Genomic DNA, 26,615 nt, shown 5'->3' on the forward strand with positions numbered 1-26,615 from the left:
TACTTTATTCATGTTCTTATACTGTATGTAGTTTTAGTTTTATTATTATTAAGTTTGTTGTTGTTTTTATTTAACCATTTATAATGGGGGCTAATAAAAACAAAAACAAATAAATCTATTTCTATTAGTAGTAGCAGTTGTAGTTTTAAAAATGTTTACTAAATTCATTTTAAAATGAACAAAAAATAAAAACACAACACATGAAATGTTCAATGATATCCAACGTATGGTGGTATCAAACAATAGAAATAAATGAAAATTTAATTCTTCAGACAGCGAAATAAATAGTATAAAATCGTTCAATAGTAGATCAATAATAAGTTGATCAAGAAAAAAGAAGAAACTTGTTTACATCTCTATCACTAGCGTAATTCATGATATAATACACAGATAATATACATTTATATCCTAGCTATCACCTATTCTACACTCAAATATACTAAAAATCATGCTATGCCTTTTTATAAATTATAAAAATAAAAAATCCATTCAACATCTTTCTCCAGCAATGTGACAGTAATAGTTTTGCTGTCGTAGTACCCTCTGGAATCCTGCAGATAGCAGCATCGCGTGCGCTAGGCTACAACCCACGCAGAAGAAGACGGACACATCTGGTCACGTGGGTCCGCCTGCTGTCACAACAGCTAGCTTGCACCGGGGCTAACGTCCCCGAATAAAAGTCGTCTTGTGTCAAAATGGATGTAAGTCAGGCCAAACAGGAACATCTGCTCGCATTAAAAGGTACTTTACAACTAATTTAGCACCTTAAAGAGGTACTTTTCATGTTAGTTAAAGACGACACAGAAGCAGACCGGTGTCACTGTATTCTGATAGCTGCTAAGTCGGCTAACGTCACTTGTTATCTTTACCACACCATTTTTATTTATTTATTCTTTTTTTTTTTTACTTTATTGTTATTATATATCGTCATGGTTATGTGATATCATGTTAGTTTATGTTTCAGTTATGATGTGTGATGACACTTAAATATCGCAGGAAGTTGACTTGTTTTAGCCTCGTCCGTTGCCATAGTTATTTACAAGCGGGCTCCCTTGACAGATGCTAGAAAAATAAGATATTAGAGAAAAAAGTATTACCCATCCATCCATTTTCTATCACGCTTCTCCTCATTTACGGTACCATGGACTGGTCGCCAGCCGATGCCAGGGCACATATATGTAAACAAGGCACTTCATTAAGCTTCATTGAAGACTTTTGAATTGTGAAGTTTGAATGGTTGTTTGTTTCGATGTGCCCTGCAATTGGATGGCTACAAGTCCAAAGTGTCCCCCACTTCTCTCGCCAAAAGTCAGCTGGGATGGACTCCAGCTCACCCGTGATCCTGTTGAGGACAAGCGCTATAGAAGATTGATGGATATTTTTGTGTAATATTTGTGATTCTGAGATGACTTTAAACACTACTACTGCTAAACATAATACAGTAATAGAGCATTAATGAGCATGCATAAAACCGTCTTTGTTTTGCAGTGATGCGACTGACAAAACCAACTCTGTTTACCAACCTGCCGGTGACGTGTGAAGAGCGAGATCTACCAGGTTATCATTACACCTTCTTTGACAAAGCATACACTTGTTTGTGTGTGTGTATACACACACACATATTTGCTATGGTTTTATTTGTATATTACTTTTCACAGAGAGGGCTCACAAAGTGCTTCTATTAACCAACCAAAAATACAGACATGCATACATACAGTATACAGTATAAAATACAGAATTATAGGTCAAACAAGAAGAGACATGCATGTTCCTCAAACGTCTCTCTTTGTCGCCATGTTTGTGTCTACAGGCGACCTGTTCGGGCGCCTCATGCATGACGACCCGTCCACCATCAAAGGCGCAGAGACGCTAATGCTGGGCGAGATGCTAACACTGCCGCAGAACTTCGGGTGAGTCCCCTGAACGTTTGCTTTTGCACTGAAATTTTGAATTGATTTTCATTTGAATTTGGTTTTAAATTAAATTAAAATGTAATTTAATTATAATACATTTAAAATGTATTTAAATCTAATGTAACTTTAATTTTATTATATATTTTTAAATTTTAATTTACTTTTAGTTAAATCTATTCATCTGCTTAGATTTTTGTTCAATTTTCATTTTTATTGGATATTTATTTATAGTGAAATCGTTTTGATTTTATTGTTGTTATTTGTTTTTGGTTTGATTTGTTATTTCATATTTTTTATTTAATTTTAATTTGGATTTAATTGTATCTGTTTTTCATTTTCATTTTTAATTTGACTTTGGTTTATTTATAATTACAAGTAATTATCTCATTGTAATTCATTATTTTTTATTTACAATTTGAATTTAATTTAAAAACTATTATACTTTTGGACGAATTTGCAATTATTTGTAATATATACTTTTATTTAATTTAAATATAAGTTTATCTATTCATCCATTTTTAATTATAAGTTCATTTCATTTTAATATTTATTTTAATTGTAATTTTAAATATGTTATTTTTATTCATAATTTAGGTTTTATTTTTATTTTCATTCATAATTTTAGTTTATTTGGAATTATGTATGATTGCTTATATTTTTGTAATTTAGTTTTAGTTGGTCTTTTTATTCATTTTAAATTTAACTTAATGTTATTTTTGTAGTCATTTATGTTTTTACACTTTATTTTGCAATTATAATTTAAGTTTTAGCTGTAGTTCCTTTCATTTGGATTCATTTGTAAATATTTGATTTGATTTCAATTATTTTCTAAATTGAATTTTTTTTGGTCGTCTCCCGACAGGAACATCTTCCTGGGCGAGACCTTCTCCAGCTACATCAGCGTTCACAACGACAGCAGTCAGGTGGTTAAGGACATTCTGGTCAAGGTAAACCAGCGCCGAGAATCGGGGACACAGAGGATAGCGCCCTCCTGAACCTCCCTCGGCGCCTTTGGTTTCTCCACAGGCCGACCTGCAGACCAGCTCGCAAAGACTCAATCTATCGGCGTCCAACTCGGCCGTGGCCGAACTCAAACCCGAGTGTTGCATCGACGACGTCATCCACCACGAAGTCAAAGAGATCGGAACACACATGTGAGTCCCCTCCTAGGGCTGGGCGATACTGCCCTAAAATACACAAAAATCTAATTTCGGATTTTAACTATTTTTTCACTTTCCTCAAAGAAAAATGGAAAGGACAGTGGAAAAAAAAGTGTCTCTTTCTTGTCAAAACATATGTAAACGTGATCCTTAATAAATTAGGTATGGGCAGTTGTCCACAACTTTATATTGCACTTTACTACCACCTACAGGGCTGGAGTGGAACGTTTTTGCGATTTAAAGGTTCAGCACAGTTTTTTTTTTGGTTGTTGTTGGGTTTAGCCCCTTTTTTTGGCATCGTAAAAATTACTGAAGCCACTTGTGCGACACTTCTGTCTATCTACCTCTCTATCTGTCTACCTATCTAGCTAGCTAGCTAGCTAGCTGGATAGCTAGCTATCTACTGTAGCAATCTATTTCTCAGTCTTTCCTTATCGCTCTGTTGATTTTACATCGTAGATTATTTATTTTTATTTGTTTGCTTTTGTGTTAAATATACATTTTTCGTGGCGAAATACAGTAATTGAGTAGTGTGTATGACAAAGTCCAAAAGGTGTCCAGTTGATGACATTTGTGTTTATGCCCGAGGCTAAATGTTAACATTTGTGTTTGTGTTTGCAGCCTGGTATGCGCCGTGAGCTACACAACACAGTGCGGCGAGAAGCTCTACTTCCGCAAGTTCTTCAAATTCCAGGTGAGGACACTCACTTAGCGCGTCCTCGAGACATGTCGTAAGCACTCGCCAAAAAAGCACTCACCAAAAAAGCACCCGCCGGAGCGCTCGTTCATACACGGCGGCGCCGCTTGGTTTTTGGTTTTGTGCCGCCGGTGAGCGATGGAGACGTTCAGCCTGCATTCTCTCTTCAATCAGGTTCTCAAGCCCCTGGACGTCAAGACAAAGTTCTACAATGCCGAGGTATGTTAGCATCTCGCTAGGCCATTAGCGTGTTAGCCTACATCACATTTGGCATGTGTTCATTTTGTCCTTTTATGTTCATTTTCTCCATTAGAGCGACCTCAGTTCTGTGGTAAATCGCTTTCCTTTTTCTGTTCTCATCGCTTGTCTTTTTCATGCCGCATACAGGGGCAGCAAACAACAACAATGTTGGTATTATTAGTTTTGTTGCATATTATTTTTATTATTATTATTAATAATAATAATTACTATGGCTGGTTTTAAAGATGGATATGTTTGGAAAGCTTCCATTGTTGTTGCTTTGCGCTCGCCTCCTTCGCCACACTTTCTCCTGCACGGTGTGCTGGCATGCTGCTGGTGTGTGCGTGAGTGTGTGTGCGTGTGTCTGTGAGAGAGTGAGTTTGAGTGCATGTGTGTGTGTGTGCGTGCGTGATTGCGCGTATGTGTGTATGTTTAAATATGATGTAATGAATTTAAATTCATCATGTTGAAATCCAAATGATTAATCCTGATCACGCAAACAATAAAAAGTGTGTGAAGAAGTTGTTGGGCCTAGACTGGCATTGCATGGACCGTCATGGCGGCCGCTGGTGTTGGCAAATGGTGGCATGAGCTAATGAGCTAATCTGTGCTGGCTGAGACGTTTTGCATTCAAATGCTGCTTTTTGACCACAAGCGCCTGAAAATGACACCTCATAATAACAAGAACAATGTTATTAAAATAAACTCATTGGCAGGCAACACATGTACTGCGTAACAACCGATGATTCATTGATAAAAAAAAATAAAACATGAAATTATTCTCATGAATTCTTCCCAATGGAAAAAAATCTGTTCTCGGGTCAAACTGTCCCCATCGCAATACAATAGAACTTATTAACCAAAGTAGGTAATACTTTATAGTAATTACTTAATTTCCCTCAGGGAATTTATAATAAGTGTCCATTTATCTTTCCATCTATCTATCTATCTATCTATCCATCTATCTATCTATCTATCTATCTATCTATCTATCTATCTATCTATCTATCTATCTATCTATCTATCTATCTATCTATCTATCTATCTATCTAGCAATCTATCTAGCAATCATCAAGCTATCCTTCCATCTCTTTATTTATTCCTCTAGCTAGATTATATATCCATTTACCATCCATATTATCTATTTATCCGACCATTCATTCATTCATCAATCTATCATCAATTCATCTCTTTCCCTCTATCTGTCCATCTATCTCTCTATCTAGCCATTTACCGATCCATCTATCTATCGCTCTATCTATGTATATATCTGTCGATCTATGCATCTATTCAGTCATCTGTCAAGCTACCCATCCATCTATATCTATCTATCTAGTATCCCTCTCTCCGTCCATCCATCCATCCATCCATCCGCCAATAATGGAGGCATGCTCCTTGAAATAGTGAAGCAGATGTCAACGTTATAAGTTGATGTGTCAGAGGAGGTTTGGACCCTCGATGGTTAAAAGTGTATTTGTCGATCTGAGCCTGATTCCCAAACATCTGACAGCCCCCCCCCCCCCCCCCAACCCACCGTCGAGACCCCACCTTCCCATAACCGTCTGACCGCCGCCCTCTCCGCCGCAGACGGACGAGGTGTTCCTCGAGGCCCAGATCCAGAACATCACCACGTCGCCCATGTTCATGGAGAAGGTGTCGCTGGAGCCGTCCATGATGTACAACGTGACCGAGCTCAACACCGTCACGCACCAAGACCACGGGTACGGCAAAAGTACTCACACCCTGTACCTAACTCCTTCCCTATCGTGGATGTCTAAATTTGCCAACAGCAATTCAACCGTCAACTGCCACCGACGTATATATTCGTCAAGTAAGTTTTTCACTGCGTCGGCGTGGAAGAGGGTCTGGCCCAGCTTCAGGTTTGTAAACCACTGGAATGACTAACAGATTCCTGTAAATGGGGCCGTTCCACCATTTTGGATTTAGGATCAGCACAGGTTTAGTGTTGAAGATAAAGATTAGGCAGTGGATCTCGGCATCTCACGTCAATTGTAAGGGATAAAAATGCCAACACATTGGAAGTCGGACAAGTTTAGTCACCTCACACTCAGAGTATGTCTATATATGGTATGAAAAGAGTATGTGTCATGTAGTAGAAAGTTGCCATCATGAGAAAAGATGATGCAGTTCATGGAGTGAATGGCAAATGGCATGTAAAAAAAGGCACTGATGTCAGCGTTGCGCACAGCGGATTTTTTAGTTTTGAAAGTGGCTGACAGGTAATAATTTAAGAATACAGCAACTTGTGTGAGAAATATTCAGCTCCTTGACTAAATAATCGTTACATTTTGTTCATTTTCCATGAGCAATTTTCAATTTTGACTTGACCAAGAAGAGCCCTATAATAATTGTCTACACTACGTTCCACATTAATATGTAAATTATTCCTAAATAGTTGAGGCAAATGACAGTTGGCATAATTTTCAAGTCATCACCTGTCAGAATAGAATTTAAATGATTACATTTTTCAAAAAATACTGTTATCAATGTGAGTTTTGTTCCAAAACATTTGAATTATATTCTGACGGTTGATGACACGAAAATTTGTACCAACTAAATGAATTGCATAATAATTTGGAACGCTGTTTATATCTAATTGTGAACTGCATATCTTTTTAAAATGCATTACTAGCCTTTCTGACTTTCATGAACAGATGATTAATGCTTCATCACAGTTTCAGAGAGAAGGGAATTTTTTGTTTTTTATACCACTAATGTTTGGATAAAAACAACAGTAGTTTTTCACCGTTCACACATTATGTTCTAAGCCTGAGGCAATAAAAGTAGTACCCTGGTGCCATCCAGTGAAATCTTGGTGGTCTTGTTAATTCTCATTCATTTATTGACTGATAAGTGTTTTTTGTTTTTTTTGGCTCTGCGTTTGAGATGTCCTGTCTTGTTGACAGTCCTTCAATGCACCTCGAGCCCAGTGAAACTGCAAGGTTTTCTGCTTCTTTCCCGACGCAGCTACTAATATATTCTTGTATGTATATATCTTGTCCTAGCATGTTATTTAGGCGAGTATGCTCACAAATACAATTGATGAGCATCATGAGAAGGTGGTTTGTTAGTGTTGAATACTTGAATACGGTCATTTATGTAACATGGGTTCATGATTGTGTACATCCTAGATGCATGGTGTCGACACTTAGTATTACTCCTAAGTATTTGTGCTTGGTTCCTTTTTTCTTCTCAGGGAGTCGACTTTCGGCAAGATGTCGTACCTGCAGCCCATGGATACGCGCCAGTACCTCTACTGCCTGAAGCCCAAGCCCGAGTACGCCGAGAAGGCCGGCGTCATCAAGGGCGTCACCGTGATCGGGAAGCTGGACATCGTTTGGAAGACCAACCTGGGGGAGAGGGGACGACTGCAGACCAGTCAGCTGCAGAGGATGGTACTCCCCAATCGCCCACCCCCAGCCCCCTAAAACCAGAAGATACATCTCAAGGAGTTTTTCCTAATCAAAATATAATACTGCAATGTTCAATCTACATCATATTTACATAATAGTTAATGCCAATACACCTCCAATGTGCCATATTAAATTGTATATTTACTATTTACATCAAAATGTATAAACCTGATGTGCCATATTTATGTCATATTTAACATCTATAGACATCTAATTTACCATATTTGTATTTATAATCTTCGATTCGCCTCTAATGTACTATATTTATACATCTACAATGAGCCCCTAAAATTGATGCAACACCCCCCAGGGTGCAGTTGTCTATAGATGCCACAAGATGGCAGCAAAACACTTATTTCTCTTAAGCATGACTATACGAAGCGACACCCTTCAGTTCAACATAGTTGCTTAGCACCAAAATGCCACCAGATGGCACCAAAGTAATGCCTTTTATAGTAGATATGGCTTTGGCCTTTAAAATTTTTTTTAAAAAATTACATTTTTATTTTTTTTTCAATTGTTTCTTTTTTCAATTTAACTTTTTATTGCTGTTTTTAAGCAAATAATGGAGAATAGGTTCCCCCAAAACATCCTCAAATATTCAAATTAGCGAATGCCGAACCACAAATATCCAGGGGTTCACTGTACCATAATTTACATCATATGTAATTTCTATACACGTAATGTAGCATTTTTACATCACAATTAAGACTGTAACTTATTATTATTATTATGGAACTTATTTACATCATGTTATCTTATATTTAATGTTCTATACACCTTTAATATTGCATATTTACATCATATTTACTGTTTACACACCTATGTAGCTTATTTACATAATATCATGTTTTAGTTACCACTAATGCAGCATTTTTACATCCTACAATGTTTTTTTAAAATTATGCCTGTAATAATTAATTAATAATGTATATGAACATGTGTCTGTTTGCGTACTGAACGCGTGTGTCAGGCTCCAGGCTACGGAGACATCCGTCTGTCCATGGAGGTCATTCCCGACACGGTCAACCTGGAAGAACCTTTTGACATCGCATGCAAGATCACTAACTGCAGGTAGGGAAGCGACAGTCGGGGACAACATCGCGGCTACTACATAATAGAAGTGATTGTCCGTGTGCGGGGGTCTGCGCGTATGTATGTGTGGGTAAGGGGTCGTGAATGTATGTTTGTGTTTGTTTAAATATGTTGATTTGAAAATCTCCTTCTTGTGTGTGTGCACGTATGTAGCGAAAGGACCATGGATCTCCTTGTGGAGATGATGAACACGTCGTCCGTCCACTGGTGCGGCGTGTCGGGCCGAGCTCTAGGCAAACTGAGCCCCGGGGCGTCACTCTCGCTGCCCCTCACGCTGCTGGCGTCCGTCCAGGGTCTCCAGGTACCGTACTTCTAGAATGCACAGCCGTTTGAGCATTTATTTCATATTTACCTGGTAGTGTTACTAGGGCAGCGCAGTAGTTCACTAGTAAGGTTAAATTACATACTAGGAGGCCAAAAGTGCCGCTAGTGTCGGAAAAGTGTTACTGAGTTAAGACAGTCGTTCTTCAGTCGCTGAATTGTCATAACTGAAGCCAAAGAGCATAGTAGTACATGGACCTTAAGCTGGACATCAAGGATATGGAAAAAAAGTTTGCTTTTGTTTGATTTGGATTTTTTCTTCCAGAGTATTTCCGGTTTGAGGCTTACAGACTCGTTCCTGAAGCGTACGTACGAGTACGACGACGTGGCTCAAGTGTGCGTGGTTTGTCCATCCTAGCGACTTTTAAATTATTTTTTTTTTTTTACAAGCTTTACAATGGACCAACAGTGTGCCTCACACTGTGTTTTAATGCTCATTCAAATGGTTGTGAATATTGTAATTTTTTGGGAAAATAATGTGAATATGTGTTAATAAACTTGCAGAATCACGGAGATTATGTTAAAACGCAGTGGGTGAGAGTCCTGTTTAATGTTAACTTTCCTTGTCGTTTGCTAACTAACAAAAAAACATTTCATTACTTTAGTAGCGTAATTGCTGAAGTCCTATATTATGTACCACAAAAAAAACAATGTGCTTGCCAAAAATTGTGGTTTTGTTTTACAAAAATGTTCAAATATGATATTGGCAACTGTGCTATTAGGCTGACAATTTAAATTTTTGTTCCAGGAATTAATACAACAAATAGTATCTGGCATGATACAAAATACAGTAAATCCTGCCACGATGGAATCCTTTTAGAATCGATTAACCTATAGATATTTCGCCAAGTAATTATTATTTTTTTAACTAACATACATTTTATTCTCATTTATGAGGGCTGTACGTCTATCCTTAAAAAGCATTTGTTGGTGATGAGTGTATGGTATAAACTCTATACAGAATTTAAGACAGCAAAATCAGCCTTTGCGAAAGAGTTTGCATTCGCGATTAGCATGTTAGGTGATAACAAAACCTACTAACTACGGTTCAGCTCATTCATACATCATGTTACACATCTAATAGTGTCTTTATTCGAGTCCACCCAAGCTCTACATGCGATATTTCTGGTTTTTGTGTGTGTTATTACAGTTATTGTTTTTGTACTTATATCGGGGGTGGTATGTAACCCCTGCGATGTTGGGGCAATACTGTATAATAAAATAAAAAAATATACCAGTAATCTCCATTGAACAATATAAAAGATGACAAGAGTTGGATTTCATGACATTTTATTTTTTCGAGTCATTGGAAGGAAGCATCTTCGTGGCCCAGCAGAGCTGCTTTGAGCTGCTGAGAACTGGTGTGGGCTAACTCAAATTATTTTTTTTGTCATTTTCAAGTTATGTGCAAAAATGAATCCAGAATGGATTCCAGATAAATACTGGTCTAAATCAAAGTTAAGTTCCAATTTTGACATATAAGGGGCAGTCCATTATTGCACTCAGTATTTTTTTTCCAACTTGGTGAAGTGACAACTAAGTGAATGTCTTCATTAAACAGTAATAGGTGTGACAAATGTGTGGACTTAGATTACTATCGCACTAAACCTTTAGTGGCAGCTATTGTGCGGTAGCTTTAAAACTTTACATCACCTGTAAAATGCCCCAAAAAATGGAGTTAGCCCATTCTCGTTCTCAGTGGCTCATTTCTTGTTTCCATAAAGCTTCTGATGCCAAACACCAGATTTCAAAGCATGCAGGAGGAGCAACCTTACACTTGTACAACATACACAAATAAAGTTTTTAAGTGTTTGTTATTTTTATCATACATTTATTATTTAGTGGCGCTAAAGTGCAATGACAATGTCACAATGCAGGCGTGTCAGTCACATGACTAAAAAGCAACAGTGGATGTCACGTGCTATTCAGTGGCGCCTTGAGTTACTAAGTCAAAGTACCACTGCACTCATTTCGCATCTCGCTCAGAGCCGTCAATCATCTCAGGGGGTCCAGTCTGGTTTGGTGTGGCTCTAATTTTGGAAGAGAAAAAAAAAAAGTTTAAAAAGGAACGCACGGGAATCGAACATGCGCACTATTAACCTGAGGCATCATGAGTGCTCCTCGGCGCTGCCGCTGAAGGATCGACTCCGGATGTGATTGCGTAACTGCTCGATGAGCTCGGGATTCTGCTGCTGGATCTGCTGGGCAAACTGCTGCCCCCTTGTGGACACAACAAGTAACGCTCGGTGGTCACCTTCACACGGCTGTTGCGGCTGCTCGCATTCAGATGATTAGATGCTAGCCATCCATCCAATGAGAAAGCACGTGCTGCCAGGTACTATTTCTTTTATATTGGCAAAAGCAGGTTTATCTATATTTGTATTGTACTGCCTATAGATGCCACAGGACGGCGGCAAAGCACTGTTTTAGCTCATGTCAACATACTTTTTGACACCAAGGTGCCACCGAAGCAATCACTTCCTGCTTTGTGAATTTGTCCCATCCAAGGCCTGATGGTTGAGTCTGCGTTTAGCAGCCGGTGCCTTTCGCACAGACGTCACACTTACGCTTCAATCAAACTGGAAATGTCGCTAAGTCCTCCCACTCCGGCAGCCGGTCCTCCCACGGCGTTGGCCATCATCCCTGACATTCTGATGATGATGATGGAGGAGGAAGTGAGACGCTAAAAGCTAACGTAGCTAGACAGCTGGCGCCAAAACTCACAGTTGTTGCACTTGTTGGTTCTGCATCACACTGGCTGCCTGGCGAGACAATAATTTTTTTTTTTTTTTTTTTTGAAATTGTTTTGCTTTGTGTTAATGAATGATGACCAGCTTACCATGCTGATGAAGGCGGGGTTGTTGATTAAACTGGCCATGTCGAACCCCAAACCGGCAGCCATCTGTGGTACGAGACAAGATGGTGATGACGATGGTCTTTTGTGTGACGATAAAGAAATGAGACAGTGTATATAAAAAGTCTAGACACCCGTGTTGAAATGCCAGGTTTTTGTGATATAAAAAGCATGAACCATTTCAAAACTATTTCCACCATGAATGTGACCTATAAGCCTGGACAACTTTTTGAAAGTGTGCACACCCTCTTATAATGGGGATGTGGCTGTGTTCAGGATTAACAAATCACATTCAAATGGGAATAAGACCACACCTGTTACCTATTAAAGTGTCTCTGACTAACCTGAAATAAGCACACACTCAGACCATTCACTATATATTTGTGTGTGTGTATTTTATTATTTTTAAAATACTCCAGTTGTGTGACAGCAATGTGCTAGAAACAAAGCACTGAGTGAGGTAAGTGAACAAATGTGAACAGGTGTTGCACAACACTGCTTTTTAAGCAGTGAGCCAACTAGCACTGAGTCATGAATGTCTCGTTTGTTTCTTGTAAGGCCCAATGGTTTGTTTTACACTCACGGGACTGCTGACTTCCTTCTGCTTCTGCTCGGCCACCTTCAGGTTGGACTTGTACGTGTCATTGTCCGGGTCCAGGACGAGTGCCTTCTTGAAGTAGGAAATGGCCTCGGGGTATTTGTTCATGGCCGTCAGCGCCAGGCTACGAGCACACGGCACAAGGTGCTGAATTCATATTTTTATTTTCATCACTTTTACTATAAGGTGGGTAGCTCTACTTACTAGTGGCCCCACTTAAATGGATATTTGAACACAAAATGGTGCACATGTAGAAAGACAATATTACAATACAGGCATATATTCTTTATCCTGTGCAAAGAACGACTAATATTACTGCAGTTTACCATGAATGTCTGTATTGCCCACTAGTGGCTAAAGCACACACACCAGAAGGAGCACATGTCAATGGACACTGAAACAAGAAATCACGATGCACAAACTTTAATTCTTCCCATTCCATTTAATTATGTTATTACTTTTTTTTATATATATATAAATAACCACACCTTGGAGCATTTTTTTTCTTACTAAAAAACAATGTTTTTGGTGAGGCTGAAACTAATAGCATTTTCATTAATTTCAATGGGGAAAGATGATTTGAGACTTGAATGTTTAGAGCAGTGATTACCAACCTTAATGGAGCCAAGGCACAATTGAAAAATCTCACGGCACACCAACATCCAAAAATGTCACAAAAAGTGGATACATTAATTACTGTATGTACTTCCTCCCATCTAATAGAAGAGCATTTATTTGTTCTGTCCGTCACTATGCCTCACTGGCATAAATAGATGGACAAAGATAAATTCCACCCATCCATTCATTTTCTGAGCCGGTTATCCTCACAAGGGTCGCGGGACAAAGATAAATTATTTCTTGTAAATAAATAATTTTTCAAGCAATCATGCACACTGGTTGAGAATCACTGGTTTAGAGTTACGAGCAAAATCATGGAATTAACTCAATGCACCACTTTATATACTTTTTGTTGTTTTATGTTAAAATTATATTAGTTTATAGGTATAATTACATGGAATGTAATCAACTTGTTACATTATTTTGTATGTTTTTTTTAAATTACATCTTTGGATATATTTTTCCCACTTTTGTTTTGGTATTTAATTTTCACAATTATGTATATTTTGGGACATGGTTAATTTATTTTTAGATTTTTGTATATATCTTATTACATTATTTATTGTATTAATTTAGAAAAATATTGTGTTAATTTTATTGTTACTATTATTATTATTACAAATTTAAATTTACACTTATATTTATGTTTATTTTTACAATTATTATATGTATAGTTGAGGATATTGCTCATTTATTATATTTGCTTTATTACACATTTAATTTGTGTATGTATATTTTATTTTTAACTACATTTTTGTAATTTATTTTACATGAACATTTAATTTATTCGTACATTTTGTTTCCAGTTATTTTACCAATATTTAGGAATTAGTAGTTCATGGCCATCAGCTCCACCCTGCGAGCACAGAGCAAGTGAAACATTGTAAAACTATTTGTATTTTTCATTTTAATGTAAATTTTTATCCGTATTTTATTATTTGTTATTTAATGGTTTTCAAGTGTGTGTGTATATGTTTGTGTACATTTTTTTATGTAATTTTTCACGGGCTTACCCCATCCTGCCGTATGCTTTGCTGTAGCCGGGATCGATCCCGATGGCTCGCTCGCAGTCGTCCGTCGCCTCCGTGTAGTGGCCCAGCTTACTGTGAGCGGCCGCCCTGCACAACCACACCGTTAGCATCCACTAGCATTAGCGCTAACTACCCTTAGCTAGTGGCTAATACCTGTTGCAGTAGTAGACGGCGTTCCTCAGGTCCAGGTCTATGGCCTTGGTGTAGCACTCCACCGCGCATCGATAGTTCTCCTCCTTCATGTGGTTGTTCCCTGAAAACGTACCATCGCTTTACATACATAGCACCTCCCCCTTTGCTCCAAATATGGTTGTGACACGAGTGGGCCAATCAATTGCTATCCTATCTTCGTCACCTTCGTTCTTTAGCTGCTCAGCTCGTTCGGCGTCTTCGGGCAAGGGCGAGGTCGCCGGCAAGCTCAGGTTGTCGTTCTGAGGGAAATGTGACAAATGTCAGGTCATCGAGTGGTGGTCCGTGGTGATTTTTTTCCATTGGTAGCTACCATTTAACACATCAAAGACACGTCCGCGTTGAGTCTTTTTTTTCCCATTGGTACCTATTGTTTAACACATCAAAGACATGTTCGTGCTTATTTTTTTCCCCATTGGCATCCAACACAACAAAGATATGTCCATTGTGACTTTTTTCATTGGTATCCATCAAAGACACGTCCCAGGTGATTTATTTATTTCCCCCCCCCCCCCCCCCCTCCCCCCCCCATCTGTATCCAAGACAACGTTCTGGAAACAGAACCTTGGCATGTGAAACAAAACAGATGCCCACCTTGAGCAGCGAGTTGAGGAAGACCTCCATGAGGGGCTGCGGCGCCACCAGGTGGCAGTCGCTGGCGCTGATCTTAAAGGTGGTCTCCAGACACTGGATGGCAACTGTGACCAAAAGAGCGAGTTCAAAGCGATTGTGACCACCATTACCCAGGCATTCACGTACCTTCGAGGCTCTCCTGCTCATCGGAATTCAACGTGCCGCCGTGCGTCTGATCGCGTAGGAACTGTATGATAGAAAACGCCAGGCGCTTCTCCACCGCCATGTTTACCTACAAACTACAGACACAGTTGACTCAAGTTTTAGTACAGTGGAACCTTGAGTTACAACTGCTGCAACTTACGATTTTTTTCGAGTTCAACCTCTAACATGGCGGCCACGGATGTGTCCAGAGGTGTGTGACGTAGCGGGAAATCTGTTATGTATTAGCTATCATCGTTCGTACAACGAAATATCGTTCGCCTGATAGCAAAATTACTTGTCATTTTTAACTTCCTGTCACAGTATCAATACAAAAACACCAATATGACTGAAAATGTTTGTTTTTTCTTTATGTCTGTGTAGATTCATCCAGATCATGGCAATCCACAATTGTTGAATCCAGGCACCTGAACTCTTTTTGTTTGTTGAATAATTTGTTTTTCTTCTTGTTTTCTGAAAACGTTCAAATATGATTTAGGCAACTTTGCTCTTAATCCGCTATATGCAGAACGTCACGTGACCAAACCTGGAAAACAGGTTAGTGGGCTTCCTGTGTATGCCGCAATAACTAGTAAAACAACATATTGATAACATGATGGTTTCAAGCCGAATTTTCTAAATATATATATTTATGGCTGGTGTCTTCATAAATCCATATCATTTGTTTGTACAAATATGATGTGATTGATCCAATATATGTAAACACGAACAAAGCCTATTGTCATCTTTGGTGGCGACTTCTTATGTTAAAAAAAAGACATTGTAGACGTAAGAGTTCCTACGGTTGCTTTGCCACAGTCCGCTTCGCCGTTCACCTGCGTCGGCAGGAAGTGCTGAGACCTGTTTTTGTCGAATGCGGAAGTAGCTTGCGTATATACCGGATTAGGCTAACGATATGTGCTAACAGTAAAGTAAATCAACTACCAATCGAATATTAGATACTTTATTCAAGTTAAACAATTGGCCGTGTAATAATTGACTTGTTTATCTGTAAACACATATAAACATAATAGCTACTTAATAATCGATTAAGTGCTGCTGATGGTGGGACCGCGATGACGTCACGTGTAGCAGGTGCAAACCGGTGCACGCGGGAAAGACGGTCACGTGCGGCACGCATGCGCACCCCCCCAAATCTCTCCGTATGTTGACACACGGCTTGTGACGTCATCACATCGTATGTCAATTTACGGTTTAAGTATTATCCTTCCCGTGGTATTTTGGGGGGGGCACGTGACTATGATTAAGTGGCCTATGACTAAAGTGGCTAAAATGGGCGTCTCTGCTTCAAACGAGCTCGATTCGAAGCGATGCCACCGTCACGTGACGCACAGGGGAATACAGAACAGTAAAAAAAAAACAAAAAAATTGGCCAGTATGGTTGATGAAATTGCGTCCCTCACCCTTCAAATGTTGTTTGCATCTTTAGGGCATTCTCTTACCTGAGCCGCGGCCGCTTAGCCGTCGCTTAACGCCGTCACTCAAGCTAGCCAGGTCCTCCTTTGCGCATGCGCGAGTGGTGATACCGGAAATGACAGAGAATGAGAAAGAGAGGTTGGACAAGCTTCCGCTGTTACCGGGACGACAGGCTCAAACCAGCCTGAAAAGTCGCTTTAGTTTTTATTTTATTAAAAAAAAAAAAAAAAAAACATTTTCAATGACGTGACAGATGATTCCTTCCCGAAATTACAACACCCTTACAACACATTGCACAATATAAAAACTAAATAACACACGCACACAACACAGTGCACAACACTATGTAACTAACACACTGCAGAACATGCACTATAAAACATGCACTCACATCGCATGGAATGACACAGTAGCATGAGCTAGTGAACTTGAAGGTTAAAGGTCAAGTGTGTGTGTGTGTGTGTGTGCGTGCGTGCGTGTGCATTGTAGTCATTATGGGGTGTGTGATGTAGGGTTTAAGGTAGTATTTAATAGTAATTTGTCTAGCGTGTAAGCTTGCTGTGTGTAAACACGTCGTTGCATTTAATCAGCGGTTATCCTTTAATGACCGCCTCTTTTAAGTTTTGGCAGTCCTGACGAGGTGTCGTGTTCCTCGACGTCTGACTGCAACCCGACCCCGCCATGAGGCGCGGATCGCTCGCCTCTTAGCACGGAAAGAATGCCGTGAGCGATGTTCCGGAATGTGTCGCCTGCAGGATGGGCAACATAAAACGCGTGCGAGCGGAGCGTCCGTCACTGTGTGCAGAGACCCCAACACTCTGTGGAGAATGACCATCCTCAACGGTGCAGTGCTGCGTCCCGCACGGGACGACGCTAGCAGTACCCCACCGCTAAGGTGGGACCGGTCGGCGGAGGACATCCTCGCAGACACCGAGCGCTTGATCGGTCGAGTGAAGAAGGTCTACGACGAGATTGGACGAGTCCACGTGGACGCCGTCTCTGTTGAAAACACGCTGAGAGCACTCGCCAATGTCAAGATGGAGTACGCGGGTAAGCCCGGACATACTATTCATGTCCCGCTGGCTTAAAATGTTACATGGTCGAGCAAAGACCTCCGCCGAGACACAACCATCCTAAACAAGGCTCACATTACACGCACAAGACTGTAGGACATGCTACATAACACGCAGTACACAATGCTACATACTAGAGCCCGACCGATTAATCGGCCGATATTAGCCCTTTTGAATCGACAATTTTTTTTTTATAAACCCAAGACCACATTGCAACAAAAGACAAAGGACATTAAAACAACAACAAAAATTAGTGCTGTTGTGATTTTTTTAAACAGTTAAACAAATACAAACAGTCAAAGTATTGTATCCATCCATCCATTTTCTGAGCCGCTTCTCCTCACTAGGGTCGCGGGCGTGCTGGAGCCTATCCCAGCTGACATCGGGCAGGAGGCGGGGTACACCCTGAACTGGTTGCCAGCCAATCGCAGGGCACATAGGAACAAACAACCATTCGCACTCACAGTCATGCCTACGGGGAATTTAGAGTCTCCAATTCATGCATGTTTTTGGGATGTGGGAGGAAACCGGAGTACCCGGAGAAAACCCACGCAGGCACGGGGAGAACATGCAAACTCCACACAGGCGGGGCCGGGGATTGAACCCGGGTCCTCAGAACTGTGAGGCTGACGCTCTAACCAGTCGGCCACCGTGCCGCCTCAAAGTATTGTAAAAGAGTCAAATATTATGGCTGTAATTCATGTTTATTGTTGTAAGCGTTGAGGGATAAAAAAAAAAAGTTAGTTACTTTTTTTGTTTTTTTAAAAATGAATTGGCCGATTAATCGGCAATTGAAATTTTATCCTGCCAAATATCGGGATCAGACCCAACTCACACACGGCGTACAGTACATGAGACACACGCAAGACGAAACACTACATACACAACACACTTCAAAACACACACAATGCGAAACACAACAAACAAATGACATAACACACTACACAACACTTAGTATACATCACACATGCAATGTGAAACACTACAAACACAACCCACTACATACCCTGCACAACACATACACACTTCCACAACGTACAGACAATTGAAACACAACAAATGCAACTTACTCACTACTGTACAATACTATCAAACGTACTACAATACAAATACATTAAATACACAACACAAAGGCAAAACGAAACACTACAACCACAATATACACAACACTACGTAGCATGTTACAAAACACTATGTACACAACATCCATTTTCTGAGCCGCTTCTCCTCACAAGGGTCGCGGGCGTGCTGGACCCCATCCCAGCTATCATCGGGCAGGAGCCAGCCAATCGCAGGGCACATACAAACAACCAACCATTCACACTCACATTCACACCTACGGGCAATTTAGAGTCGTCATTTAATCTAGCCTACATGTTTTTGGGATGTGGAAGGAACCCGGAGTGCCCGGAGAAAACCCACGCAGGCACGGGGGAGAACATGCAAACTCCACACAGGCAGGGCCGGGGATTGAACCCCGATCCTCAGAACTGTGAGGCAGACGCACTAACCAGTCGGTCACCGTGCCGCCGCTGGCGATTACCATTTTAGGTAAAAAAAAATAAAAACAATCACTAACTACCATTCAGCTCACTCATACATTGTTATATGTACATTACAGTACATTTTTGTACTGTATGTGTTATTACTTTTGATATTTTCTTCCTTTTTTTAATCCATTGCTCTTGCACGCTCTCTCACTTGCTATATTCTGTTGTTAAATGTGTGTGTATTGTTTTAAAAGTGTGTTTGAAGACCCTAAAACAATTTCACGTGAAAAAAAAAAATACTATTTTCTGTATTTCTGCTGATTTTTCTTTGAGGAATATTTGTTTAATTATCTTGTATTGTAATGTGTTAATGTTAAAAAAGAAAAAGAAACAGCAGAAATTGGCCAAATTTTTGCTGGATTTTTTTTGGGAGGAATGTTTGAATATTTTGTTTTGTAATGTGTAAAAAAAACAATATTACAAAAATCAGATTATTTTTTTCCCCCTCCTCACATCGCCTGGCCGATTAATCGGTTGGGCCCTAGAATACATAGGCATTACACAAGACTCGATATACAACGTGCACGACACCACACACACACAGACACGTACACAAGGCACATTACATGACACACACGGTATCCGAAACACACACTGACACACACACACACACACACACGAGAATCTAAATGTTTCAAGTTTTCAAATGTTCCTTGTGGCTTGTCGTCGTCCGTCCGCAGCATGCCGTCACTCTCTGGACTTCCCGCAGTACGTGAGTCCGTGTAAGGCCGTGCGACTGGCCAGCACGGAGGCCGACAAGCGTCTGTGCGACTTGGACGTTGAGCTGAGCATGAGGGAGGACGTCTTCCTCAGAATCGTCGCTTTGCAGGTAGTCTCAAAGATGGTCCGTTGCGCTAAGACCGCCGCGAGTGACATCCCTTTCACACGCTTTCATGCGAGGAGAAGAAGCTTCCGGAAAACGCCTCGGCCGAGGAAAAAAGGTTCTTGGAGAGACTGGTTGCGACAGGCCGGAGGAACGGACTCCATCTATGTCCAGAAATGAGAGAGGTGACGCCAAGTTACATACTGTTTGTTCTCCTTTCCATTTCTAATCGAACCTGGCTTGAAAACCTAACTCAGGTTTAGAACCGTACTTTGAAACACTAACACAGGCCTGAAACCCTAACTTGAAACTCTTAACTCTGGCTTGAAACCTTAATTGGAACCCCTAAATTTTAGGGGTCAAACTCATTTTTGTCCCAGGCCACATCATAGTTACGGTTTCCTCTGGAGGGCCGCTATGACTGCGAACCCATATCAAATATATGATAGCCCCATATTTTATTACATGTACACAACAAATTGATGGATAACTAGTTTTTAAATCGGATGCCAGTAAAAAAAAATAAAATAAAAAAGAGAAACTTTTATTGAACTTATTTTAAAAGGGGCTTGGTGACAAAAAAAATGCTTGCTATCTCAACGTTATTAAAAGTGAAGACTATTTGCAATTTGGCATTTTATGTATTTTAGCAAAAAACGAAGTCAACGCACATGTTTCGCTTTCATGGGCCACATAAAATGAGGTGGCGTGCCGGATTTGGCCCCAGGGCCTTGACTTTGACACCTGTGCCCTAAACTTTACTTAAAACCCTAATTCCAGGCTTGAACGTCTCAGACTTGAACCCCTGCTTGAAACCCGTGTCTTAAACAACAACCCTGACTTGAAATCTTACCAGTTTTGAAGCCCTACTTTGAACCCTAACCCCCCTTTTGAAACTTTTTTTTCCCCAAAGCAAATCAAAAGAACGTCCAAGCTAATCTCCGAGCTCTCAATCGAGTTCAACAAGAACCTGAACGAGGACAACACCTTCCTGCCTTTCTCACGGCAGCAGCTGGGTCGGTACACACACACACACAACACACACGAACCTTGACTGTCTTTTGCCGCACTTAGACGGTCTGGCTGAGAGCTTCCTGTCGGGTTTGGATGTGGATCAGGGCTCCGGTCTGTACAAGGTGACTCTGGCCTATCCTCACTATTTTCCCGTCATGAAGCGCTGCCGCGATCCCGAGACGCGGCGGAAGATGGAGACGGCGTTTCACAGCAGGTGCAAAGAGGTAACAGGAGGACGGCAAAAAGACAAAGAAAGAAAAAACAACAACCCTGATTTAAACCCTATTTTAAAACCCGCAACCCTCACCCTCATCGTCTGGCAGGCGAACACGATCATCCTGGAGCGTTTGGTCTCGCTGCGTGCGGAGGTGGCGGTGTTGCTGGGTTACAGCTGCCACGCCGATTACGTGCTGGAGGTCAACGTAGCCAAGAACGCCACCAACGTGGACGCCTTCCTAAGTAACTTACTACTCACTTACCTGAGTAACTTACTAACCCAACATTCCAAATTAACCTACTACTATCTTAACTCTGGATTGAAATCCTAATTTTGAACTTTCAACCCTTTTTTGAAACCCTACTGCTTGTTTGAAACTCTTAACAGTCTTGAAACCTACATTTGAAACTGGAACCGTGCTTTTAAACCCTGATTTAAAACCCCAACCCTTCTTTAAAACCCTACTTTGAAACCCGACTCGAAACTGGAATTTGAAACACCAACTCTTTAAAACCATATTGTAAAACCCTTAAACTGTCTTGAAACCCTAATTTGAAACCCCAACCCTTGTTTAAAACTTTACTGTGGACCGCAAACACTCACTTTTAACCATAATAAAACCCGATCTTGAAACCCTAACTTGATGCGAAACCCTAATTTGAAACCCCTTCCCTTGTCTAAAATGTTGCTTTGGGCCCCTCACTTGCTCACTTCAAACCCTACTTTGGACCCCGAACACTGACTTGAAACCCTAACCTTTATTTAAAACCCTACTTTGAAACCCTAACCCTGACTTGAAACCCTAATTTGAAAACCCAGATTAAAAAACCCAACTTTGAAAGCCTAAGCCTTGTTGGAAATCCTCCACGCCAGACGGCCTCCAGAAGACGCTGGAGCCGGTTGGCGCGCGGGAGCGCAAGTACCTGCTGGCCCTGAAGAAGCGCGAGTGCCTGATGAACGGTCGCCGTTTCGACGGGCGTCTGAGTGCGTGGGACCTGCCCTACTACATGAACCGGGCGGAGCGGCGCCAGTTCGCCGTGGACAAGGACAAACTGGTGGAGTACTTCCCGCTGGACGCCGTCACCGAGGGCCTGCTGGGGATCTACAGGGACCTGCTGGGGCTGCGCTTCAGCCGGGTGCAGGCGGCGCCCGTGTGGCACCGGGACGTCCACGTGTACGCCGCCCACGACGCGCACACCCACGAGAAGATGGGACACTTCTACCTGGACCTGCACCCCAGGTGGGGACTCAGCCTCCGCGCCATCTCCTTCCCCAGGCAGACCCTAACCATGGCCTAAGACCCTCATTTGAAACCCAAAGCCCTTGTTTTGAAACCCTAACACTAGCTTCAATATTGAGTCCTTAATTTGGAAACTTAGCCCTTGTTTGAACGCCTTGCCCAGTCTTGAAACCCTACTGCATGTTCCAAATCCTAACCCACGCTGAACCTTAACTTGAAACCTTAACTCTTACTTGAAATTCTATTTTGAAATCCTAACCTGAAACCCTAACCCAAGCTTGAAACCCTTTTTTTCAAATCCTAATTATGTATAGACACCTTAATTTAAAACCCTCATTTGAAACGCCATATACCCTGTTTAACCTGATTTGAAACCCTAACCCAGACTACAAATCCCAACTTGAAATCCTAACAATGGCTTTAAACGGTCATTTGAAACCCTATCCCTTGTTTGAAAACTTAACACAAGCTTGAATCCCTAATTTGAAACTTCAACTTCAAATCTTAACCCATGCTTCAAACCCTAATTTAGAACCCCAACCGGCTTAAAACCCTGTTTTGAAACTCTTAATTTGAACCCTTAGCCATGGGTTGAAACCTGAATTCAAAACCTGAACTCTGGCTTGAAACCCTTGTTTTGAAACCCTAACTTTAAACCCTAACCATAAACCCTCATTTGAAACCTTATCCCTTATTTGAAACCCTAACCCAGGCTTGAAACTTGAAACCCTAACATAGGCTTCAAACCTTAACTCTGGCTTGAAACCCTCATTGGAAACCCTATCCCTTGTTTCAAACCCTAACCCTAGGCTTGAAACCCCTAATTGGAAACTCAAACTTGAAACACCAAGTTGCGCTTCAAACCCTAATTTAAAACTCTGCCCTAGAAATCCTGGCTTGAAACCCTGATCCTGACTTGAGTTGAAACCTTACTTACTACCTGGTACTACCGCCATAGGCCAATGGAAAAATGCCAATCGCTAGTTGGTACCGCGCCATACATACGTACATATGTGACTTCGTCCCATCTGCGTCGCCAGGGAGGGAAAGTACAGCCACGCGGCGTGTTTTGCTCTGCAGCCCGGGTGCGAGGGCCCCGACGGAAGGCGACGCTTCCCGGTGGCCGCCGTGGTGGCCAACTTCACCAAACCGGCCGGGGGTCTGCCCTCGCTGCTGCAGCATCACGAGGTGGAGACGTACTTTCACGAGTTTGGACACGTCATGCACGAGATCTGCTCCAAGGTGAACGCAAGTTGGGGGAAAAAATTGGTGTGTGGGGAATTTGTCCATTTTGTAACCAATGACAACCCAATTGGAATTTAGTCCGAATTAGACTCATTTGCCTTTGATGTTTACAAACACAAGTACGTTAGGTTCATTGAGGACTAAGTTGACTTAGTTTGAGAGTTCTATCTTGTCGATGGCTTTGTTTACAAAAATGGGTTCGTTCAATTGTTGAAGACTCTCGGTTGCCCTTGATGTTCCCGAAGATCCGTACGTTAGCGAGACCAAATTGTCTTGGAATGTTTACAAAAACACATTAGGTTGTTGAAAACCAGATGTCTGATGTTTACAAATAAAACACATGCATTAGGTTCATTGTCGACTACATTGTTTTGACTTACAAAAAACGGGTTAGGTTAGGCCGCTGGAGGCTTGTCTTTGATGTTTACAAAACATGTTAGCTGCATTGAAGAATTCATTGTCCAATATTTACAAAAACATCTACCGGTACATAGTTGGTCACTGATATTTTCACATTCATTGGGTCTTTGACTAGATATCGTTGAGCTTTACAAAAATGTACATTAGGAAGACTAAATTGTATTTATGACAAAAACGGGTTATGTTAGGTCATGGAAGACTAGATTGTCTTTGATATTTGCAAAAAGACATATATTAGCTTTCTTCAAGACTATAGATTGTTTTGGGTCAAGTGAAGACTGAATTGTATTCACAAAAAACGGGATAGAAAACATCGAAGACGCTCGGTTGTTTTTGATGTATATAAAAGACTAAAAGTCAGATTTTTATAAAAAGGTCACCTTCTCGGAATTCAGCGGCATGATGGTGGAGTCGGACTTTGTGGAGGTTCCGTCCCAGATGCTGGAGAACTGGGTTTGGGAGAAGGAGCCTTTGAGGAGAATGTCCCGCCACTACAAGGACGGCTCGGCCATCCCGGAGGCGCTGCTCGACAAGCTCATCGCGTCCAGGGTGGCCAACACGGGTCGGAACCGCGCTCGATTGGCAAAACCCGAACAGGAACTCCGCAAAGCGTGACATCTCCGCTCCTCCGTTTTCAGGTCTGATGAACCTGCGTCAGGTGCTCCTCAGTAAGGCGGACCAGTCGCTGCACACCAGCTCCTCCGCAGACTCGGCCGCTGTGTTCGCCAAACACTGCCGGGACGTTCTGGGCGTTCCCGCTACAGAAGGTCCGGGGGTCATCTCTGGGGAACCCCTCGTGGAAGGTTCTGTTGTCCCCAGTACAGAGCGTATGTACTTTTGCCACCTCTGATCACAGGCACCAACATGATGGCCAGTTTCGACCACCTGGCGGGAGGGTATGACGCCCAGTACTACAGCTACCTGTGGAGCGAGGTCTACTCCACGGACATCTACTTCAGCCGCTTTAAAAAGGAAGGGATCCTCAATCCAAACGTGGGTTCCAATCCAAAACATTCACGTTTGCACATTCCCTGACTACTACATTGTCTTTGATGCTCACAAAAATGTGTGCGTTAGGTTAATTTAACACCCAATTCTCTTTGATTTTTATGAAAACATGGTTAAGGGAATACAAAACTGTCTTTGTGGAGAAAAATATTTATTAGCTTCAGTACTGTAGATTGTCTCGAATGTTTACAAAAACCACATACATAAGAATTGAGGAAGCATTTAAAACTGATGTTTTTAAAAAATGCACGTCTTAGGTTAAATGGACATTAAAATTGTCGTTTGTGTTTACAAACGTGGTAAGTTAGTTTCACTGAGGACTGTAAATTGTTCGTTTCAGGAAAGACTAAATTGTCTTTGATGTTCACAAAACGTTTAGAAAAGAGTATGTTAGGTTGTTGAAGACAAATGTCTTTGATGTTCACAAAATATGTACGTTAGGTAATTGAGAACTAATCAGTCCGATGGTTACTGTAACAATCATCTTTGATGTCCCAATAAATGTTTAATACTAAATTGTCTGCTTACAAAAAGATGTTAGTCGATAATTGTCTTTGATGTGGTACTTAAAGATTAGCTTGTCTTTGATGTTTACAAAAATGTACATTAGGTTAATTGAAGACTTCATTGTATTTACAGTTGTTTAAAAAACAACAAAATAGAGCAATGAAGACTAGATCTTTGATGTTTACAAAAAAAACCTTTAAAGACGAGGGTCTGTGTTTACAAAAACTGTACATGGTATTTGTTTACTCAAACATGATTTTAAAAAAAAACGTAATTAAATTAAGATGATCCTAACTAGTCTGATGTTTACAAAAAACACAAATGAGGTCAACGAAATAATAGATTGTCTTTCATGTTTACAAAAACACGTACATGCTCTTCAATCATTGTCTGTTTGTGAAGCAGGTGGGGAAAGAGTACCGTCGGGTCATCCTGGAGGCGGGAGGCTCGGCGGACGGCATGGACATGCTGGAACGCTTCCTGGGCCGAGCACCGTGCCTGGACGCCTTCTTCCGCTGCAAGGGGCTCACATGCCACTCAGATGCTGCACTGTGATGCATGCTGGGAATGTTTAGAGACACCAATGTATATGTGTATGTGTGTGTTTTATGATTTTTCTTTGTGCAATCTGTGCATGTGTGTGTGTCTTTTTTTTTTTTTTTGTGAATTTGTTTTTGTAATGTGTAATTTGTACACGCTTGTCAAAAAGAAATTCCGAGTAAAGTTCACAGACATGCTTGATTTTTATTAATCATATGAACTATCCAATCTATTATTTCATTTTAATTAATTCACTGTATAGTTTATACTACTATTTATCTATTATTTACATTAATTTTATGGAGATTCTTCATTTCAAGCCCTGCAGGACAGGAATTGTCACTGAAAACGCTTACAAAAACACATCAGCTTAATTGACGACTAGATTGTCTTTGAGTTTACAAACATACAAGTGCTGTGAAAAAGTATTTGCCCCCTTCTCAAATTATTTTGTTTGCATAGTTTCCCCACTTTATTTAGTCATCAAAAATATGTAAATACCAGACAAAGATAAACATAAAATGCAGTTTTTAGATGGTGAATTCATTTATTAAAGAAAAATAAATCTATTCAGATCAATATCTCCTAAACCTAATAACTGGTTGGGCCATCATCAG

General features: G+C 40.8%; 3 protein-coding genes across 10 annotated transcripts; 2 read left to right on the forward strand and 1 right to left on the reverse strand.

Moving 5' to 3' along the window:
* The first annotated feature begins 596 nt into the window (after positions 1-596).
* Positions 597-9,390, forward strand: trappc13 (trafficking protein particle complex subunit 13). 2 transcript variants are annotated; one of them, XM_061800098.1, is made up of 13 exons: positions 597-741; positions 1,489-1,557; positions 1,811-1,910; positions 2,776-2,860; positions 2,940-3,067; positions 3,695-3,767; positions 3,945-3,989; positions 4,084-4,101; positions 5,598-5,731; positions 7,228-7,426; positions 8,418-8,518; positions 8,693-8,840; positions 9,126-9,390. In XM_061800098.1, the coding sequence occupies exons 1-13, from the start codon at positions 696-698 to the stop codon at positions 9,216-9,218; spliced, it is 1,239 nt and encodes a 412-aa protein (XP_061656082.1). In that variant the 5' UTR covers positions 597-695; the 3' UTR covers positions 9,219-9,390. The 2 variants fall into 2 exon arrangements, with proteins under 2 accessions (XP_061656082.1, XP_061656085.1); XM_061800101.1 differs by lacking the exon at positions 4,084-4,101.
* Positions 9,391-10,133: 743 nt separating this feature from the next.
* On the reverse strand, positions 10,134-16,534 carry sgtb (small glutamine rich tetratricopeptide repeat co-chaperone beta). Of its 2 annotated transcripts, XM_061800102.1 has the most exons (12): positions 16,388-16,534; positions 14,910-15,022; positions 14,745-14,848; positions 14,317-14,392; positions 14,115-14,214; positions 13,944-14,048; positions 12,298-12,436; positions 11,700-11,762; positions 11,585-11,622; positions 11,428-11,511; positions 10,961-11,080; positions 10,134-10,890 (listed from the first exon to the last, which is right to left on the reverse strand). In XM_061800102.1, the coding sequence occupies exons 2-11, from the start codon at positions 15,007-15,009 to the stop codon at positions 10,969-10,971; spliced, it is 921 nt and encodes a 306-aa protein (XP_061656086.1). In that variant the 5' UTR covers positions 15,010-15,022; positions 16,388-16,534; the 3' UTR covers positions 10,134-10,890; positions 10,961-10,968. The 2 variants fall into 2 exon arrangements, with proteins under 2 accessions (XP_061656086.1, XP_061656087.1); XM_061800103.1 differs by lacking the exon at positions 16,388-16,534 and having other exon boundaries at positions 14,910-15,042.
* A 136-nt stretch (positions 16,535-16,670) lies between these two features.
* On the forward strand, positions 16,671-26,194 carry nln (neurolysin (metallopeptidase M3 family)). 6 transcript variants are annotated; one of them, XM_061800094.1, is made up of 12 exons: positions 16,671-17,411; positions 19,665-19,813; positions 19,885-19,992; positions 20,721-20,823; positions 20,882-21,045; positions 21,145-21,280; positions 21,912-22,278; positions 23,319-23,520; positions 24,319-24,505; positions 24,582-24,710; positions 24,800-24,936; positions 25,864-26,194. In XM_061800094.1, the coding sequence occupies exons 1-12, from the start codon at positions 17,102-17,104 to the stop codon at positions 26,011-26,013; spliced, it is 2,142 nt and encodes a 713-aa protein (XP_061656078.1). In that variant the 5' UTR covers positions 16,671-17,101; the 3' UTR covers positions 26,014-26,194. The 6 variants fall into 6 exon arrangements, 4 of the variants coding, with proteins under 4 accessions (XP_061656078.1, XP_061656079.1, XP_061656080.1 ...); XM_061800095.1 differs by having other exon boundaries at positions 19,888-19,992; XM_061800096.1 differs by having other exon boundaries at positions 19,891-19,992.
* Positions 26,195-26,615: the final 421 nt, after the last annotated feature.

This window comes from Phyllopteryx taeniolatus, chromosome 15 (genome assembly GCF_024500385.1).
Source record: "Phyllopteryx taeniolatus isolate TA_2022b chromosome 15, UOR_Ptae_1.2, whole genome shotgun sequence".
In the NCBI taxonomy this organism is placed as follows: Eukaryota; Metazoa; Chordata; class Actinopteri; order Syngnathiformes; family Syngnathidae; genus Phyllopteryx; species Phyllopteryx taeniolatus.

Coding starts and splice junctions, on each gene's coding strand:
- trappc13 (XM_061800098.1), top strand. CDS start 696: ATGGATGTAAGTCAGGCCAAACAGGAACATCTGCTCGCATTAAAAG. Junction 742..1,488: donor ACATCTGCTCGCATTAAAAG/GTACTTTACAAC, acceptor TTTGTTTTGCAG/TGATGCGACTGACAAAACCA. Junction 8,519..8,692: donor TGCAAGATCACTAACTGCAG/GTAGGGAAGCGA, acceptor GCACGTATGTAG/CGAAAGGACCATGGATCTCC.
- nln (XM_061800094.1), top strand. CDS start 17,102: ATGTGTCGCCTGCAGGATGGGCAACATAAAACGCGTGCGAGCGGAGCG. Junction 24,711..24,799: donor GGGCGTTCCCGCTACAGAAG/GTCCGGGGGTCA, acceptor CTCTGATCACAG/GCACCAACATGATGGCCAGT. Junction 24,937..25,863: donor AAGGGATCCTCAATCCAAAC/GTGGGTTCCAAT, acceptor TTTGTGAAGCAG/GTGGGGAAAGAGTACCGTCG.
- sgtb (XM_061800102.1), bottom strand. CDS start 15,009: ATGGCGGTGGAGAAGCGCCTGGCGTTTTCTATCATACAGTTCCTACGC. Junction 14,393..14,744: donor TCCTCAACTCGCTGCTCAAG/GTGGGCATCTGT, acceptor CATTTCCCTCAG/AACGACAACCTGAGCTTGCC. Junction 14,049..14,114: donor GCCGTCTACTACTGCAACAG/GTATTAGCCACT, acceptor GTGGTTGTGCAG/GGCGGCCGCTCACAGTAAGC.